This window comes from Salmo salar, chromosome ssa08, assembly GCF_905237065.1.
Source record: "Salmo salar chromosome ssa08, Ssal_v3.1, whole genome shotgun sequence".
Classification (NCBI taxonomy): domain Eukaryota; kingdom Metazoa; phylum Chordata; class Actinopteri; order Salmoniformes; family Salmonidae; genus Salmo; species Salmo salar.
The window spans coordinates 4,434,953-4,452,199 of record NC_059449.1 but is presented as its reverse complement, the minus strand read 5'-3'; the positions used below and the strand labels follow the sequence as shown (position 1 = coordinate 4,452,199).

At 43.8% G+C, this 17,247-nt stretch overlaps 2 protein-coding genes across 2 annotated transcripts; one reads left to right on the top strand and one right to left on the bottom strand.

Moving 5' to 3' along the window:
• Positions 1 to 843: 843 nt before the first annotated feature.
• LOC106609960 (cyclin-dependent kinase 2-associated protein 2) lies at positions 844 to 8,466 on the top strand. The gene is made up of 5 exons (XM_014209029.2): positions 844 to 1,058; positions 1,877 to 2,034; positions 2,458 to 2,549; positions 5,544 to 5,664; positions 6,792 to 8,466. Exons 2-5 carry the CDS (start codon positions 1,980 to 1,982, stop codon positions 6,857 to 6,859), a joined length of 336 nt encoding a protein of 111 aa, XP_014064504.1. The 5' UTR covers positions 844 to 1,058; positions 1,877 to 1,979; the 3' UTR covers positions 6,860 to 8,466.
• A 1,320-nt stretch (positions 8,467 to 9,786) lies between these two features.
• On the bottom strand, positions 9,787 to 15,909 carry LOC106609959 (AH receptor-interacting protein). The gene is made up of 7 exons (XM_014209028.2): positions 15,753 to 15,909; positions 13,360 to 13,542; positions 12,921 to 13,109; positions 12,284 to 12,460; positions 11,912 to 12,053; positions 11,382 to 11,608; positions 9,787 to 11,021 (listed from the first exon to the last, which is right to left on the bottom strand). Exons 1-7 carry the CDS (start codon positions 15,849 to 15,851, stop codon positions 11,016 to 11,018), a joined length of 1,023 nt encoding a protein of 340 aa, XP_014064503.1. The 5' UTR covers positions 15,852 to 15,909; the 3' UTR covers positions 9,787 to 11,015.
• Between the last annotated feature and the right edge of the window lie 1,338 nt (positions 15,910 to 17,247).

The following is a 17,247-nucleotide window of genomic DNA, read 5'->3' as shown; positions in this document are numbered from 1 at the left end:
TTCTAATTGCATTAGTACTGTACAAAGTTAGAGGTTTGCAATTTGATAGATTCACCCGCTCCCCCTACCTCGGGCTTCCAGTGGGTGTATGGTCAACTTACCCACGCCCACCTCTCCATCTCGTACTTATGAGTGGGAGACCTTCCCAGGCAGTAGCCTGCCTAGCTCACAAGATAGAATCAGGGCGCCCACTCCAACAAGGTTAATTGACCCACAGTCCCACACGGTGACATGATATCCGTGACGTGATGTAATGTGCAAATGATCGATAGAAAACCAATCGCGCAAATGTCACCATTCCAAAAAATGTTGTGCGGGCGCCCCGTGCCGCCCCTGTCAAGATGCCGCCCTGGGCGGCTGCCCATGTCGCCCATACCTGAATCCGCCACTGGTTCCAACCAAAAATACAACTTTGCCACTGTTCATTGTTCTCTTCTATCTCTTGACCAAGGTTAATGATGCAGTGTGTCCACTTGCAAGTCTACCATGTAGCAAATCAGCTTATGTGGTCTTGGACAGTGACAGCCTGAAAACACTATACATTGTTTTGTTTTTTTACTAAACTGACAGACCTCGTATCACTCTCTCAGATCACTCTCACACGCACGCGAACACGTAGTTAGATTACATTTATTTGGCAAACCTGGGGAAGAAGGGCCTTGAAAAAACCTTTGGTTTATTGCGTGATTGACGTTTCGGTTCAGGCAGTAACCTTAGATGATCTACATGTTGACACATCATGTCACCACAGGGAAAATAAATCAGTGGGGTGTGCCGGATCAAATCATGCCTATACCTGATTATTTTCATTACATTCAAACTCTGAATACCAAAGAGGTTATTAAATTAATACACACCTGTGCAGAACCCTCAAATAAATAGAAGGGAAGGCTCTGATAAATAGACAGTTCCGCTCACCTGCCATTGATTTTCTTCAGCCAATGACAACGCATCACTTTATGAATATTCAGTCCACTTTGCATCAATAACCACTCCCCTTTTCAGCAGGAGAAAGGAAGCTGCTTTTTCGACCTGGCTGAAAATCTTCCCCTAGAAAGGTACATTTCGAAAGCGTTCCCCTTGACTTTTGTTTTCTATTACATGTTTTTAATGGCTACGGAGATACTTAAACCTATGGAACGCAAATGCATTATGTAACTACTTGCTGCAATCGAACGTTATAGCCATGCACCTAGCTAGATAACGTTAGCTAGCAAGCCTGTTTCACACTGAACGCAAACCAGTCAGCACACAGCTAGCGTCCTTGCTAAGTAGAGATTAACTAGCTATGAAATGCGCAGTGATCAACGAAGTCATTGCAATTACAAGTTAGGTCACCCGCTAACTAGCTTTGTTTCCGTTAATTTGACTTTGTCTGAAGCGAGATGTCATCTCGTCGACCTTTGGTTCGGTAACTAGTTAGCGAGCTACAGTTAGCTAACGTTAGCTTAGCTACCTAGCCAACGTTAGTTAGTACAGTCATTTAAAGATAGGCTACGACCAGATGAGGTATTGACGTATTGTGCAAAGTTGCCCGCTAAGCTGATGTAGAGAACAGGCACTGTTGTGACAAAATGTTTGAAACCAGCTGGGGTTGTTAGGTTACTTAACTAGCTAGTAATCCAAGGTCTGGGTCGTTAAGTCATATGTTTGCAAACGTCAGTGATCCACTGACGACATAATGACAGCCTGGTCCAAATCTGTATTGACGTTAAACAACATACCTCAATCATTGTCATGCCAAACCCAATTGGCCATACAGAACATTCAACAAGACTTGCATAGCACCCAATCTATTCTGGACCAGGCTAGACTGACCGTGTAGTTGATGAATGTCATACATGCTGAACATAAGACCATGACTTTCTCTTCCTAGCTCTCAGGGGCCCAGCCCACCAGTAAAGCTGTATAAGCACAGGGTCGACGGGACGGACGGAAGCGGCGCGCCGTCGTACGGGGAGGTCCGCAGTGACATCACGATGAGCTACAAGCCCATCGCCCCTGCCCCGTCCGGCTCCAACCACACCCCGCCAGGTTTCTGCCAACTGTCAATCGGTTCTTTTGTATCACTATTATTCCAATCAAGGGTGCACCCATAGAAATGGAATCTCTATTAATATGGATGCACCCTCTACACTACCCATTGTTGGTTTGGTCTTCACCCATCTTACTGAACTCTACTTTACCCTACCACAGTGCAGTGGGTTCCGTTCAATAGATAAGACTAGCGGTCCTATCCCTACAACCTACCCAGAGACTAGCCCAGGGAACACACTACACGTCAGCAGCCAACCTGGGTGTCATATACTACCGACCATAATGTGACGATCCCTCTCACCTGAGAATGAATGCGCCACCGATGCCACGCAGCGTTTCTGCCCCTGCCTTCCATTTTCAAGACGATAACTAGTCATAGGGCGCTTCAGTGCGTCTGAATTCTGTCTTTCCTCTGCCTAGGCTCCAGTGTGCCCTCCCCCTCGCTCCCCTCCTCCTCCAGCTTCAGACCAGCGTTCAGTGATTTCGGCCCGCCGTCGATGGGCTTCGTTCAGGTAGGACCGAACAGCCTGACACTCATCTCTAACTGCTTTAACTAATGCCTGTGATACTTTAGAAAGTCATGTTAAATATGTTATGTTGTTCAGGGTATTGTATCAAATTTGATTGGTCACACACACATGGTTAGCAGATGTTAATGCGAGTGTAGCGAAATGCTTGTGCTTCTAGTTCCGACAATGCAGTAATATCGAACAAGTAATCTAACAAATTCACAACAACCTTATACACACAAATGTAAGGGATGAATAAGGATATGTACATATAAATATATGGCTGAGCGATGGCTGTGCGGCATAGGCAAGATGCAGAAGATGGTATGGAGCAGTATATGAGATGAGTAATGTAGGATATGTAAACATTAAAGTGGTGTTATTTAAGGTGACTAGTGATACCTTTTTATTGAGTTATTTTACTAAAGTGGCCAGAGATGAGTCTATGTTGTCAGCAGCCTTTCTATGTTAGTGATGGCTGTTTAACAGTCTGATGTCCTTGAGATAGAAGCTGTTTTTCAGTCTCTTGGTCCCAGCTTTGATGCACCTGTACTGACCTTGCCTTCTGGATGATAGTGGGGTGAACAGGCAGTGGCTCAGGTGGTTGTTGTCCTTGATGATCTTTTTGGCCTTCCTGTGACATCGGGTGCTGTAGGTGTCCTGGAGAGCAGGTAGTATGCCCCCGGTGATGCGTTGTGCAGACCTCACTACCCTCTGGAGAGCCTTGCGGTTGAGGGCGGTGCAATTGCCGTACCAGGCGGTAATACAGCCCGACAGGATGCTCTCGATTGTGCATCTGTAAAAGTTTGTGAGTGTTTTTAGGTGACAAGCCAAATTTCTTCAGCCTCCTGAGGTTGAAGAGGCGCTGATGCGCCTTCTTTACCACGCTGTCTGTGTGGGTGGACCATTTCAGTTTGTCCGTGATGTGTACACCGAGGAACTTTCCACCTTCTCCACTACTGTTGCGTCAATGTGGATGGGGGGGTGCTCCCTCTGCTGTTTCCTGAAGTCCACAATTATCTCCTTTGTTTTGTTGACGTTGAGTGAGAGGTTATTTTCCTGACACCACACTCCGAGGGCCCTCACCTCCTCCCTGTGGGCCATCTTGTCGTTGTTGGTAATCAAGCTTACCACTGTAGTGTCGTCCGCAAACTTGATGATTGAGTTGGAAGCGTGCATGGACACGCAATCATGGGTGAACAGGGAGTACAGGAGAGGGCTGAGAACGCACCCTTGTGCGGCCCCAGTGTGGAGGATCAGCGCGGTGGGGATGTTGTTTCCTACCTTCACCACCTGGGGGCGGCCCGTCAGAAAGTCCAGGACCCAGTTGCACAGGGCGGGGTCGAGACCCAGGGTCTCGAGCTTAATGACGAGTTTGGAGTGTTCTATGGTATTAAATGCTGAGCTGTAGTCAATGAACAGCATTCTTCCATAGGTATTCCTCTTGTCCAGATGGGATAGGGCAGTGTGCAGTGTGATGGCGATTTGCATCATCAGTGGACCTATTGGGGCGGTAAGCAAATTGGAGTGGGTCTAGGGTGTCAGGTAGGGTGGAGGTGATATGATCCTTGACTAGTCTCTCAAAGCACTTCATGATGACGGAAGTGAGTGCTATGGAGCGCTAGTCGTTTAGCTCAGTTACCTTAGCTTTCTTGGGAACAGGAACAATGGTGGCCATCTTGAAGCATGTGGGCACAGCAGACTGGGATAAGGATTGATTGAATATGTCCGTAAACACCAGCCAGCCAGCTGGTCTGCGCATGCTCTGAGGATGCGGCTAGAGATACCGTCTGGGCCGGCAGCCTTGCGAGGGTTAACACGTTTAAATGTTTTACTCATGTTGGCCACGGAGAAGGAGAGCCCACAGGCTTTGGTAGCGGGCCGTGTCAGAGGCACTGTATTGTCCGCAAAGCGAGCAAAGAAGTTGTTTAATTTGTCTGGGAGCAAGACGTTGATGTCCCCAACGGGGATGGTTTTCTTTTTGTAATCCGTGATTGACTGTAGACCCTGCCACATGCGTCTCGTGTTTGAGCCGTTGAATTATGGCTACTTTGTTTCTATACTGACACTTTTTCTGTTTGCTTGTCTTGCGGAGGGAATAGCTGCACTGTTTGTATTTGGTCATGTTTCCAGTCGCCTTGCCATGATTAAAAGCGGTGGTTCACGCTTTCAGTTTTGCGTGAATGTTGCCATCAATCCGCGGTTTCTGGTTAGGAAATGTTTTAATAGTCACAGTGGGTACGACGTCTCCGATGCACTTGCTAATAAACTTGCTCACCGAGTCAGCGTATACATCAGTGTTGTTGTCTGAGGCTATCCGGAACATATCCCAGTCCACGTGATCGAAGCAATCCTGAAGCATGGAGTCCAATTGGTCAGACCAGCATTGTATTGACCTGAGCACAGGCGTTTCCTGTTTAAGTTTCTGTCTATAGGCTGGGAACAACAAAATGGAGTCATGGTCAGATTTGCCGAAGGCAGGGCTTTGTATGCATCGCGTAAAGTTAGTTGCAATGATCCAGAATGCTAGCAGCCCGTGTCGCGCATTCGATATGCTGATAGAATTTAGGAAGTCTCGTTCTCAGGTTAGCTTTATTAAAATCCCGGCTACAATAAATGCAGCCCCAGGATGTATGGTTTCCAGTTTACATAGAGTCCAGTGAAGTTCTTTCAGGGCCGACGAGGTATCTGCTTGGGGGCGGGATATACACGGCTGTGACTATAATCAATAGGGTCCAGGTATCACTAACAACAAATACAAAGCAGATCATTACTGGTCAATTTAATTAAAATAGATTTGTTGGCGAGTGTTTATTTGCCTAACTGTCACTTCGTCATGGCAATTTTCCCTCTGTTTCTCTACTCTTCTGTACGATATAAAGGGACTATATCTTGCTCAGGATCAATTGGGAGTTCTAATTGTTTTTGCTCTCTTCCAGCATATGACCTTTGTCTCGTATCCCCCCCTCTCTCTCTCTCTCTCACACACACACACAGCCAGTGAAAGTGTCTCAGGGCTCAACCTACAGCGAGCTGCTGTCAGTTATCGAGGAGATGAGTCGCGAGATCCGCCCCACCTACGCCGGGAGCAAGAGCGCCATGGAGAGGCTAAAGAGAGGTACTGCAGCCTGACCGGCTAAACGCCTAGGCCACAAATATCCACAAAGCTTGGAGCAAAGGTTGTGGTTGTATTGATATAGGGTGTTTATCAGTACTCCGTAGAGCTTACTTTCCTTTTCCCTAACCACGCTGCACACACCCAGCAAGCAGACAGTAAGCACTTGAATATTATATGCATAAACACAGAAACAAGAAATGAACATAAGGCAGGGGATGAAAGCAATGATCAACATTGCATGGCAGCAGCAGAGCAGCAGCAATAGTAAATCATAATAAAAGCCAAACAGTATATGTTAAGGCTTTCGGCATTCAATAAAACCATCAACGAGCTCAGTCATCCAGTCAATCAATCAATCAAGAAGTTTAAATCCACCAAGTTCAATTAGCAAAATAGCCAGTCCAATCAGACATTGTCCTTTTAAATCCAAAGATGCCTAAATTAGGCTCAGTTGAAATAATATTATGCTATGCACAAAATGGGCAATTTGATGGTAACGGAATTACGCTGTGACTCAGATGTCACTTTAAAAAGAATACCAAACAAAAACCATTGTTTTTGTATGGTTTGTTAAACTTTGAAATCAGTGGTTTTTGTTTGGCATACATTTTTAAAGTGAAAAATCGGAGTCTCGTCATAATTACATTACTGTGGAATTGCCCAAATGCAGGACACATAAAACTAGTACTTGGTGATTAAATGTAGTCCTAGTTCTTCAGTGTGTGAGACGGTCAGTCCCGAAATCCCTATTCCAAGGCTAGTAATCCCAAGGAAAATGTTTCTCTCATGAATAATTACTGCAGTAAATACTTTTCAATGAACCAAACAAACATTTTACCCATGCTTCTCACACCACGGCCATTTGGCTCTCGACTCACATGGTTATCTGGGATCCATGGGATGTCCCTACCCTAACCCCTAACCTTAACACATTTCAACTTCAATGGGGTGACAGAGTTCGAGTCCCAAGGATCCCATCCCATAGGCCTACTTACTCCATATGAGTTTACTTGGAAATACATGGATTTCAATTCACATTAAGGTTCAATGAGGAGACAGTATTTTTCTCCACACATGAATTAAAAGTTCTAAATCCCAATTTGTGATGATGTTCATCTGTCTTCTAGGTATCATTCACGCGAGGGCGCTGGTCAGGGAGTGTCTGGCGGAGACAGAGAGGAGCGCTCGCACATAACCCTTTGCAGAATCCCTCCATCCCCCTCCCTTGTCTTTGTATAGGCCTCATCTGTGTCCCGTCTTTGTTATCCTGACTTTTTGTCTGTATTGCTCCACTGAACTTGTAACCTTTTTTCCCCATATAGTCTCTCACACCGCCTACGGGGTGTGTTCAGAATGTGTAACACATTTTACAGTTGTAGGACAGTTCGCTCTCAGAACATTCTGTAGCTTATTTCAGTTTCATAGGCATCACGAGGGGCTGGTAAATATTTTCTCATTTTGGTAGTCCTGTTCAGTGGCGGCGAGGTGATAGTGCTGTCAAATATTTTTGAAAACTATGCCACAATGAAATGAGGTTGATACTCTGACTTTCTCTCTTAGCTGCTATACTGACACCACTCTACATCCAAAGGTTTAATTCCACATTGTTTTACAGTAAGAAACGCTTAAGCCTTGTTCGCACTGCAGGCCTTAATGCTCAGATCAGCTTTGTTTTTCAAATCCGTTTTGGAATACTTCACTGTCCAAACGGCAAGTTAAGTGACCAAATTTGGATTTTTGTGTGTTCAGACAGCAGTCATGTGCTGACATGGCTGTGCTAGTTGTCATAGTAATGACGACTGTGCGCGTTCCTTCTTCCTATCACTCAGAAGTTATGTAGCAAGCTATGGTGACAATGCCTGCAATGGATGTTCTCCAGTTGCTTTGAATGTTCAAAATCATAGTGTAAGAACACGTTTAAAGCCTCGAAAGGATAAGGCAATCCAACTTTGAAAACATGTATTGTTTGGCTAGCCACAGCAGTCAACTAACGAGGTAGCCCTTTATCTTTCTAGCACATTCATTAATTTGTAAACAAGCTAGTTAGTTACCACATTCTTGCCAAACTGTCAGAGTAGCTAGGACGCAACAAGATATGCCAAATAAGTTTTTATTTAAAACATAAGGGCAAATCAGATTTGACCATTCAGGCACAAGTCGCATGGCCAGGAATCAGATTTGTATCTGACCTCAAACCACCTAAGGTGGCTTGAAATATCCTATTCCATGTGGGGTTTTTTGGCTGTTCAGACTGCAGGAAAAATAACATTTTGAATCAGAAATGCAAAAAAAAAATGTATTTGATGTGAACAAGGCTTTACAGTATCTTGAAAATACCCCGTTCTCTGTTCCACATGCTTCCACCCTACACACATTTTCTGTCATGGCACCCTCTCTTTGCCACATACAGTCAAGCGTTCCTTGCCCTTCATCCTCCATCCAATTAACTATTACCTCCTCCCTACACAACTGAAATCAGTTTTGTTAGTATGGCAATTTTATAAACCCAATTTTTGCAGTTCTGTACTTGAAGTGAATGAAATTAAAAGTTAGAAAAGTTTTCCAATTAAAAAAAGCGAGTGTTTTTCATTTGTATGTAGTGCACAGGAGGTTGGTGGCACCTTAATTGGGGAGGTAATGTCTGGGATGGTATCAAACATGATTTCCATGTTTTTGATTCCATTTCGCTTGCTCTGTTCCAGCCATTTATGAGCTTTCCTCCTCTCAGCTATGAGTTGTCCTCCCCTCAGCAGCCTTCTGTGATGTAGTGCCTATAAAGTCTACACGCCCTTGAACTTTTTACATTTGGTTGTCAGTGCCTGTTTTTTATTTAAATAAGGATTTTCTTCCACTTATCTACACAACATACTCTGCAAATTTTTGTGTGAAGAAAAATATACTTTCATTGGATTAGTCTCCACCCCTGAGTTAATACTTGGTGGAAGGATATTTGGCAGCAGTTACAGCTGTCAGTCTGTTAGTATAGGTGTCTACCAACTTTGCACACCAATGTTTGACCATTCTTTACAAAACTGTTCAAGCTCAAGGTGATGGACAGAAATCTTCAAGTCATGCCACAAATTTAGATTGGATTTAGGTCGGGGCTCTGACTGGGCCACTTGAGGACTTTACCTTGTTATTCCTTAGCCACTCCACAGTAGCTTTGGCTATGGGCTTCAGGTTGTTGTCATGCTGAAAGGTTAACTTCAGTCCCAGTTTTAGCTGGTTTTCCTCAAGGACTTTTCTGTACATAGTTTCCCTTCATTTTGTATTTTATCCTGATAAATCCCTGGCGATGAGAAATATCCCATAACGTGATGCTGCGCCAAATGTAACACTTGGCATTTCGGCCAATAAGTTGTTTAATCAGACCACAAAACCTTTTTCCACACAGCTACAGAATGAGTGTTTTTTTTGCATACTTGAATCAGTTTAAGGTGGGCTTCCTTGAGTAATGGCTTCCTTCTTGCCACCATACATTACATATTTGTGGAAGGCTTGAGCAAGTCACATGCACACTGACCAGTCTGGGCCATAAGTCTGCTGTTCTTTCAAAGTAGCCTCTTATCAGTCTCCTACTTGCTCAGTCATCCAGATTGGAGGGCAGTCTAGGTGGTGCTATACACCTTTCACTTCGTCTTGACTGTGCTCCAAGGGATATTCAAGGCCTTTGAAATCTTTTTATATTCATCCTCTGATCTGTCCCGCGGTTCTTATGAAAGCTCATGTTTGTGTTTGCTTTGCAATTCACTACCCAGCAGAGGGACCCTACAGGAACTGCTAAATGTATCCTGAAATCATTTGAATCATTAATTTAACAGGTGGGGGCCAATTAACTTGGTGTGTGGTTACACTGGAGCTAATTTAGGATTGCTATCCAACCAAGCTATTTCAGTTTAGAAAAAAATAAAATTATATTCACTTGGAAGTTGTGGGGTAGGATGCGAAGACCAATACATTTACATTCCAGGCTGTAAGGCAACAAAAGGTGAACATTTTAAAAGGGTGTGTGGATTTTCTGTAAGCACTTACGGAGATTTGGTGAACGCTTTGCACAATGAGGCCTAAGTAAGTGTGGGTGAGTGTGCTCGCAAGCATTGGGTATCATTACGAACACACTAGTAAGAGTTGCACCTCTTTATTTGGCTTCAGTCATAACATGGCTGCAAAAAGCACTCGCTGTCCCGTCAGACATAGAAAGCATGATAAGTAGCCTAGTTAAACCAGGTTGAACACTGCTTACCAATGAAAACAATGTTGAGTGTAGTGTTTACTCTGCTTTTTACCCAGGCTAGATAACACCCATTTCATAAAACTGACACTTGAGTCAAGTCATGGTGACCCTTTGGATAACATTCACAAATACAAGGGACAAATGAGTTAAATGCTGGTATGATGAGATGTCAGTCGTTTGATGTGCAAACCTATGAAAATGCACCCTACAAAAAAAGGCTAACTTGACCTTTTACTTTATGCTTGCCAGTGAGTCATCGCCCCAGTTCCATTACCATCTCTAGCCCTTCAGTGACTACTCCCTCCAGGCCTCCAATAGACTAAGTGGAGCCTTCACCATATTGCCTTCCCCTATCCAGTCCTTTCAGTTTGTTGAACACAGACCGGGAAGGAGCTAGGGGCCAAAATGATGGCCCCTATCCTAAACTACACTCACTGAAGCCAATGACTTGGCAAATCATTAGCTCTGTTCGACTGACCAAAAGGAAAGTGGGGTTGGGGTGGTGTTTGAGTTGAGGGCAAAAGAGTCCATTACAAATGTCCTAGCGCAAAATATACAGGACTACAAAGACAAATTAGCAAATGAAATGTAATACAGTAGTGAAGATAAGAGTAAATAACTTGAATAGTCATATATATAGTACATTAATAGGGGTAAATAAGAAAGGGCTGAACAAGAGGGAAATGGTGGAGACTACTCTAGTGTCCATAAATATATATCTTATGATTGTCTCCGAAGTTGATGTCCCAGTCATACTGCCAGAAGTGGAGGATCTCCTGCGTATTCCTGTAGTTTTGCAGCATGTGTGTGTGATGTAACTGGCTGTTTGCGTAGCGTTTGCGGTAGGGGAAAGCTGAACTTTGAAAGTCTGTTGGTGTTGAGGGTAGATTTGTGTGGGTGTGTAATATCGTTGTATAAAAGATAAAAGTGAATCTAGAAAGAGAATGTGCCATGCAAGTGGCGTATGGGTTTTGTGAGGGAAAAGTGTGTGCACCGCAAAAGTGATGTTTCATGGGGAAAGTGAATATGGCTTTGGTGTGTGGATATAACTAAACGTGTCAATGTGTCCACAACTGGTCCTCCTCTTCTTTATAACAAGAATAATGGTCTTCTTAATTCAGCCCTAAAAGAGTGCATAACAGTTTTAGACATTCAAAAAAAGAACATTACCTAATTAGTAATTTAACACGAAGGGATAATACTGCCAATTTAAAAATACATCAATTAGTGTAAAGACACATGGATCATTCATTTCACTAGTAAAATAAAGTGTAGACATTTTCTTCACACCAGGTAATCTGATCCTAGATTTGGGAAAAACACTCAAATAGCATTTGTGTACGAGTGTTGATATAGATTAATTTGGCATTTTAGAGATGGGGGGGGGGGGGGAAACCTGATCCTAGAAAAGCACTGCTACTCTAAGATGTTTTAATATGGGCCCTGATTCTAAGAAACTTCTAGAAGGTACTTGGCTACTCACCGTGGTAGCGGTGGCGTTGCTGTCGTAGCTGAACAGACTCTTGTAGCGGCCCTTCTCCTCCTTCTCCTTGGAGCGGATCCTCTCCTCCATGGCCCTCAGCTCCTTAGCCACTGAGGGCCCCAGCGACGGGTCCAGCTCCACCACCTTGGCAAAATCCGCCCGCGCCTCTATCTCGTTCCACACTGCCGCGTGGGCCTTGGCCCGCTTGAAGTAGGCCTTCATGTTGTCTGTGGGGATGAGAGGTAAGAGTGTCAATGGGAAAGAGGCTAGTGTGTTCAAATGGTAAGTTTACACACTTAAGTAGCTGGTAGTAAGCAATAAAACTTCAAAAGGACTTGTCATTCACTAGCAACAGGCCTGCTGTAGACAAAACAGAACAGCAAAAGTAACAAATGTTTATTTTTTAAAGGGATTGTCTTAAGTAATTACACATTCACCTTCAGAGCATAGCCTATTGTTATGTGAATTCAGCATATTCACTTGATCCTAGGGCAGGGCTACACCTGAATGTATTCAGAAGTTTGACTCACCCTCGTATTTGGAGATGATGGAAGAGCAGTGGTCCAGCACCTCGTAGTACTGACCCTGGACCAGCTGACACTGGCAGTAGTTCAGCATCAGGGGCGTGATCATGAGGTCCAGCTTGATCCAGCCCTCGTCGCCCGGACGCTCCTGATTGGAGGAGGGGCCAAGGATGGGGAGGAGTTAGAAGACTAGCCACTTATTTAGTGGGGTTAAGACATTGTTTAGACAGGCAATGCATTGATCTCATTTGACATGCAGCATGGCTAGTTATCTCAACTAAATGAAAAGTATTTGTCTGCAGTGCTCTAAATGTTACCCTATTAAATGCCAAAAAAAAGCAAGTCCCCAGGACTAGGTTTGAAGTCAGAAATCTTTACCTTCATCTGCAGATTCTTTAGACAGGCGATGGCATTGTGGTACTTCTCGGCCGCCTCCTTCACATCGCCCTTCTTGTACAGGGCGTTACCCTCCACGTGGATCTGAGGCACCACCTCCAGCTTCTCCTCGTCCGTCATCGCCCAGATGTCCAGTCTGAACGAGCCGGGCGTCAAAACCTGGGAGAGGCGTCAATCATATTATTCAATCAAAATTAATTTACGCAGTGAAATGACAGAGGCATGAGTGCTGCTTGGGTGATAAAAGGGTTAGAAAACATTTTGATGTAGTGCTTTTAACAGAACCAGTTGTCACAAAGTGCTTTTACTGTAACCAGGCCTAGACCCCCAAAGAGCAAGCAGTGGCAAAGGGAAAAACTCTTGAGGACATACACTTTGAAAGGAAGGGTGCCATCCTCCTCTTGATGTCGTGGTAGAAGTCCAGAGTTCATATAACCATCTAGGCGAGACAGATGTCCATTTTATTTAGAGCAAAGCACCATGAGTGCTTGGGGCGCTAAGAAAGAAGCAGTAGCACAGTGGCAAGGAAAATTTCCTGGATGGAAAAACTTGAGGAGCCAGATTCCGCACAGGGTGCTTGGACCCCTAATGGAGAATAAATAAGCCCCCCCCACCTCACCTCTATGAGCTCCAGGGTGAAGACCAGGGGCTGAGGGTTGGCCTGGAGCTGGTCCAGGTCAAAGTGGCCCAGGGAGTGGTGTGAGTGGATTTGAGCGATGCCACAGCAGTGTCTCTGGCCCTCCAGGGGGTCCTTCCCTGCACTGATGTTCCTCAAGGACTGGGACACCAGCGGGTACAGGGCTGTGTGCTGTAGGGAGAGAGGGAGAAGGAAAGAGGATGGTTACATTATTCACTAGGACAAATTGAGGGACTGGTGGATTTTAAGTACAATTAAGGCAGTTCTCTGAAGGGAAACAATTAACAAAACGTATTGACAAACCCTGCCAAATTCCATAACGATCAATGTTTTTGCCACCAATTGTATGTCTGTGGGTGTCTGCACAGATGTAACGGTTTCTAATCCATCCACGTCAACCATGTTAAGTTGGGGGACCCACCTTGACATCACATGTGAAATCTGCCACTTCTCCCTCCCTCATGGTGGCAATGACTCGCTCCCACACGGCCAGCTTGAACTTCTTTCCCAAGATGAGTTCCATGGGCTTGTTCCGGCCCCCCATGGTCCTGGAGTCATCCAGCACCGTCCCATCACACAGGCTGGAGCGGTAGTGGAATATCACCTGTTTGAAAATTGGGGGGATAGAATGAGAACTGGTATTACACAAGTGGATAACTCATGTAATACACTGAACAAAAATATAAAACGCAACATGTAAAGTGTTGGTCCCATGTTTCATGAGCTGAAATAAAATGATCCCAGAAATGTTCCATACGCACAAAAAAACGTATTCCTCAAATGTTTAGCACAAATTTGTTTACATCCCTGTCAGTGAGCATTTCTCCTTTGCCAAGATAATCCATCCACCTGACAGGTGTGGCATATCAAGAAGCTGATTAAACAGCATGATCATTACATAGGTGTGCCTGGTGCTGGGGACAATAAAAGACCACTAAAATGTGCAGTTGTGTCACACAACACAATGCCACAGATGTTTCCAGTTTTGAGTCAGCATGAAATTGGCATGCTGACTGCAGGAATGTCCACCGGTGCTGTTGCCAGAGAATTGAATGTTAATTTCTCTACCATAAGCCGCCTCCAATGTAATTTTAGAGAATTAGGCAGTACGTCCAACCAGCCTCAACTGCAGACCACATGTAAACATGCCAGCCAAGGACCTCCACATCTGGCTTCTTCACCGGCGGGATCGTCTGAGACCAGCCACTCGGACAGCTGATGAAACTGTGGGTTTGCACAACCGAAGAATTTTTGCACCTACATCAGAAACCGTATCAGGGAAGCTGATCTGCGTGCTCGTGGTCCTCCCCACGGTCTTGACCGGGCTGCAGTTAGTAACAGACTTCAGTGGGAAAATGCTCACCTTAGATGGCCACTGGCACACTTGAGAAGTGTGTTCTTCACGGATGAATCCCGGTTTCAACAGAACTGGGCAGATGGCAGAAAGCGTGTCTTACGTTGTGTGGGCGAGCGGTTTGCTGATGTCAACGTTGTGAACAGAGTGGGCCATGGTAGCGGTGGGGTTATGGTATGGGGCAGGCATAAGCTACGGACATCAAATACAATTGCATTTTATCGATGGCAATTTGAAAACACAGAGATACCGTGACAAGATCCTGATGCCCATTCATCCACCGCCATCACCTCACGTTTCAGCACCTCACGTTTCAGCATGATAATGCACAGCCCCATGTCGCAAGGAACACTATTCCTAGAAGCTGAAAATGTCCCAGTTCTTCCATGGCCTGCATACTCAGACATTTCACTCATTGAGCAAGTTTGGGATGCTCTGGGTCGACGTGTATGACAGCGTGTTCCAGTTCCCGCCAATATCCAGCAATTTCGCACAGCCATTGAAGAGGAGTGGGACAACATTCCACAGGCCACAATCAACCGCCTGATCAACTCTATGCGAAGGAGACGTGTCGCACTGCATGAGGCAAATGGTGGTCACACCAGATACTGAATGCTTTTCTGATCGACAACCCTACTTTTTTTTTTTTTTAAAGGTATCTGTGACCAACATATGGATATCTGTATTCCCAATAATTTGTGATTCATACATTTGGACCAAATTTATTTATTTAAATTGACTGGATTTCCTTATATGAACTGAAACTCAGTCAAATCTTTAACATTTTTGCACATTGCGTTTATATTTTTGTTCAGTATACATTGTATTGATGAAACAGTTTTTTTCTGTTTAGTAACAGTAAAATGTGTAGTTTCTACATAATAACTTCCCAGCAGGCTGAACATTATTATATACAAAAGTTGGACAATAAATGCTGATAGAGTGAGCTTGTAAAAGGTTTAAAATGCATGTCTTTCACATTTTAAAAAGACCCCATAACAAACGAAATTCGATATTTTTATCAACAGGCAGAGGCACAAATTCACACTGATTATCCAACGTACTGTCGATCATGCCGACTTCTCCAATTAAAACGTAGTAGTAATGTTTACAACCTGACAGACATCCCCACCGACCAATAAGAGAGATGAAAATCAATGAAGACTTGCCCATCCTGTAAAAGCACCGCCCTCTTACAATAATCACAAAAAACCTATAGTTTTTACTCCAATAATTACTTGTTGGCTGATCATTTCTGTAAATAACAATTCTGGTAGACCGAGTTATAGTTGAACTAAAATAAGGTAACGTATATATCACCTCAGAACATGTCAAACCTCGATAATTTCACTCCATGCTAACGTTAGCAGCTAGCTAATAATGCTAATCCGTTTAGCCAGCACTACACATTCAAAACTACCCTTTGAACGTGGGATTAAATTCACTATTTTATAACTCACCTTGGTCCCATCAGGAAACGTTGACAGCTCTCCTTTGCCTGGACTGACCACTTTCTTCTGAATGCCTTCTGCGAGTAGCTTGGTAGCCAGTTCCTCCATCCTTGTTTCCCCCGAGTCTATCTTCGGGAGAGCTCGCGAGAAATCGACACATCAATTGACGTCACTGCTGACGCCTGGGGACTTCAAGCAGTCTTGTGATTAGATTGCCCTCTACCCTCTATCCTCCTCTTCAGTCATGGATCAAATCATTCTGCTGGTGTTTTGATACTTATTCACAAGTTTAAAGGTGACGTTCTAGAATCCACATCTTCACAAGACGGGAGATGGGTCATAGTAACTTCAACCTGACAATGCTATTTTCATCATTTGTAATGTATATGAGCATAACTCACATGCTCCTAATAAAACCCTTTTTACCCAATTTACCAGGAAAGTACAGGATTTAAGCAACAAATACTCAGAGGCTTTTCTAATTGTTTCAGGGGATTTTAATGAAACATCTGATGCGTCTGCTGATCGTTTTCCTCCTAGAATGAGTCAAAGCCTTCAAAATAGCAATATTATAACTACATTATGCAAGGATCTCTGTGTTGAGGACGCCTGGCGTTATTTCAATCCGGATGCAAAGGGTTATACCTGGACCAACAAAACTATGTCACGGAAATCTAGAATAGATTTATTCCTAATTTCCCCTTTTTTGTTACAATTTGTTATAGATGTAGCTCATCAGTTGGCTCCCTTTTCTGATCATCACTTGATTACCCTGAATTTACAAGCTACTAAAAAATCAAAAGGTACTCGAGGATATTGGAAATTAAACAACACACTTCTTAAAAATACTACTCTCATTGAAAACATAAAATCGTTAGCTAAAGATATTTTTTGCAAGAGAAGACTTGGGTCATGGAAGTAGATGGGAATTTTTCAAATATAAAGTCAGAGTGGTAGCCATTAAACGCGCCAAAGAGCTGACGCAATTAAAGAACCTTAGAGAAGAAGAGATGATGAGCAAGCTTGACAGTTTCCTAAAGAAATATAATCTATCTGAAGAAGAGGAGTCTGTATTCAAGTCTTTACAACTAGAATTAGAACAGCTTTACATGGCTCTGGCAAAGGGTGCCTTTGTAAGGTCAAGAGCAAAATGGATTGAAGAGGGGGAAAGAAACACTAGTTACTTTTTTGCACTTGAAAAGAGAAACTACAAAAGAAAATCTATAACTGCAATCAAAATTAACGATGTTTTATGCAAAGATCCCATTACAATATCATCATTTGTCAATTCCTTTTATGAAAACCTTTACAGCTCTCAATTTCAGGAAGATGGTTGTGAAAGCTACATTTGCCACATTCAGAATTATGTCCCTGTAATTGAGCATTATTTCCACTCAGTTTGCGATTCACCTGTGTCAATTGAAGAAATTAGAGAGGCTCTGAATTCAATGAAAAAAGGGAAATCACCTGGCCCTGATTCCCTGTCAGTTGAATTCTATAGACA

Excerpts from the sequence above, each read along its gene's own strand:
- LOC106609959 (XM_014209028.2), bottom strand. The coding sequence starts at position 15,851 with ATGGAGGAACTGGCTACCAAGCTACTCGCAGAAGGCATTCAGAAGAAA. Across the intron at positions 13,110-13,359 it reads ATTTCACATGTGATGTCAAG|CACACAGCCCTGTACCCGCT; the intron begins GTGGGTCCCCCA and ends CTCTCCCTACAG. Across the intron at positions 11,609-11,911 it reads CATCATCTCCAAATACGAGG|ACAACATGAAGGCCTACTTC; the intron begins GTGAGTCAAACT and ends TCATCCCCACAG.
- LOC106609960 (XM_014209029.2), top strand. The coding sequence starts at position 1,980 with ATGAGCTACAAGCCCATCGCCCCTGCCCCGTCCGGCTCCAACCACACC. Across the intron at positions 2,550-5,543 it reads CGTCGATGGGCTTCGTTCAG|CCAGTGAAAGTGTCTCAGGG; the intron begins GTAGGACCGAAC and ends ACACACACACAG. Across the intron at positions 5,665-6,791 it reads CATGGAGAGGCTAAAGAGAG|GTATCATTCACGCGAGGGCG; the intron begins GTACTGCAGCCT and ends TCTGTCTTCTAG.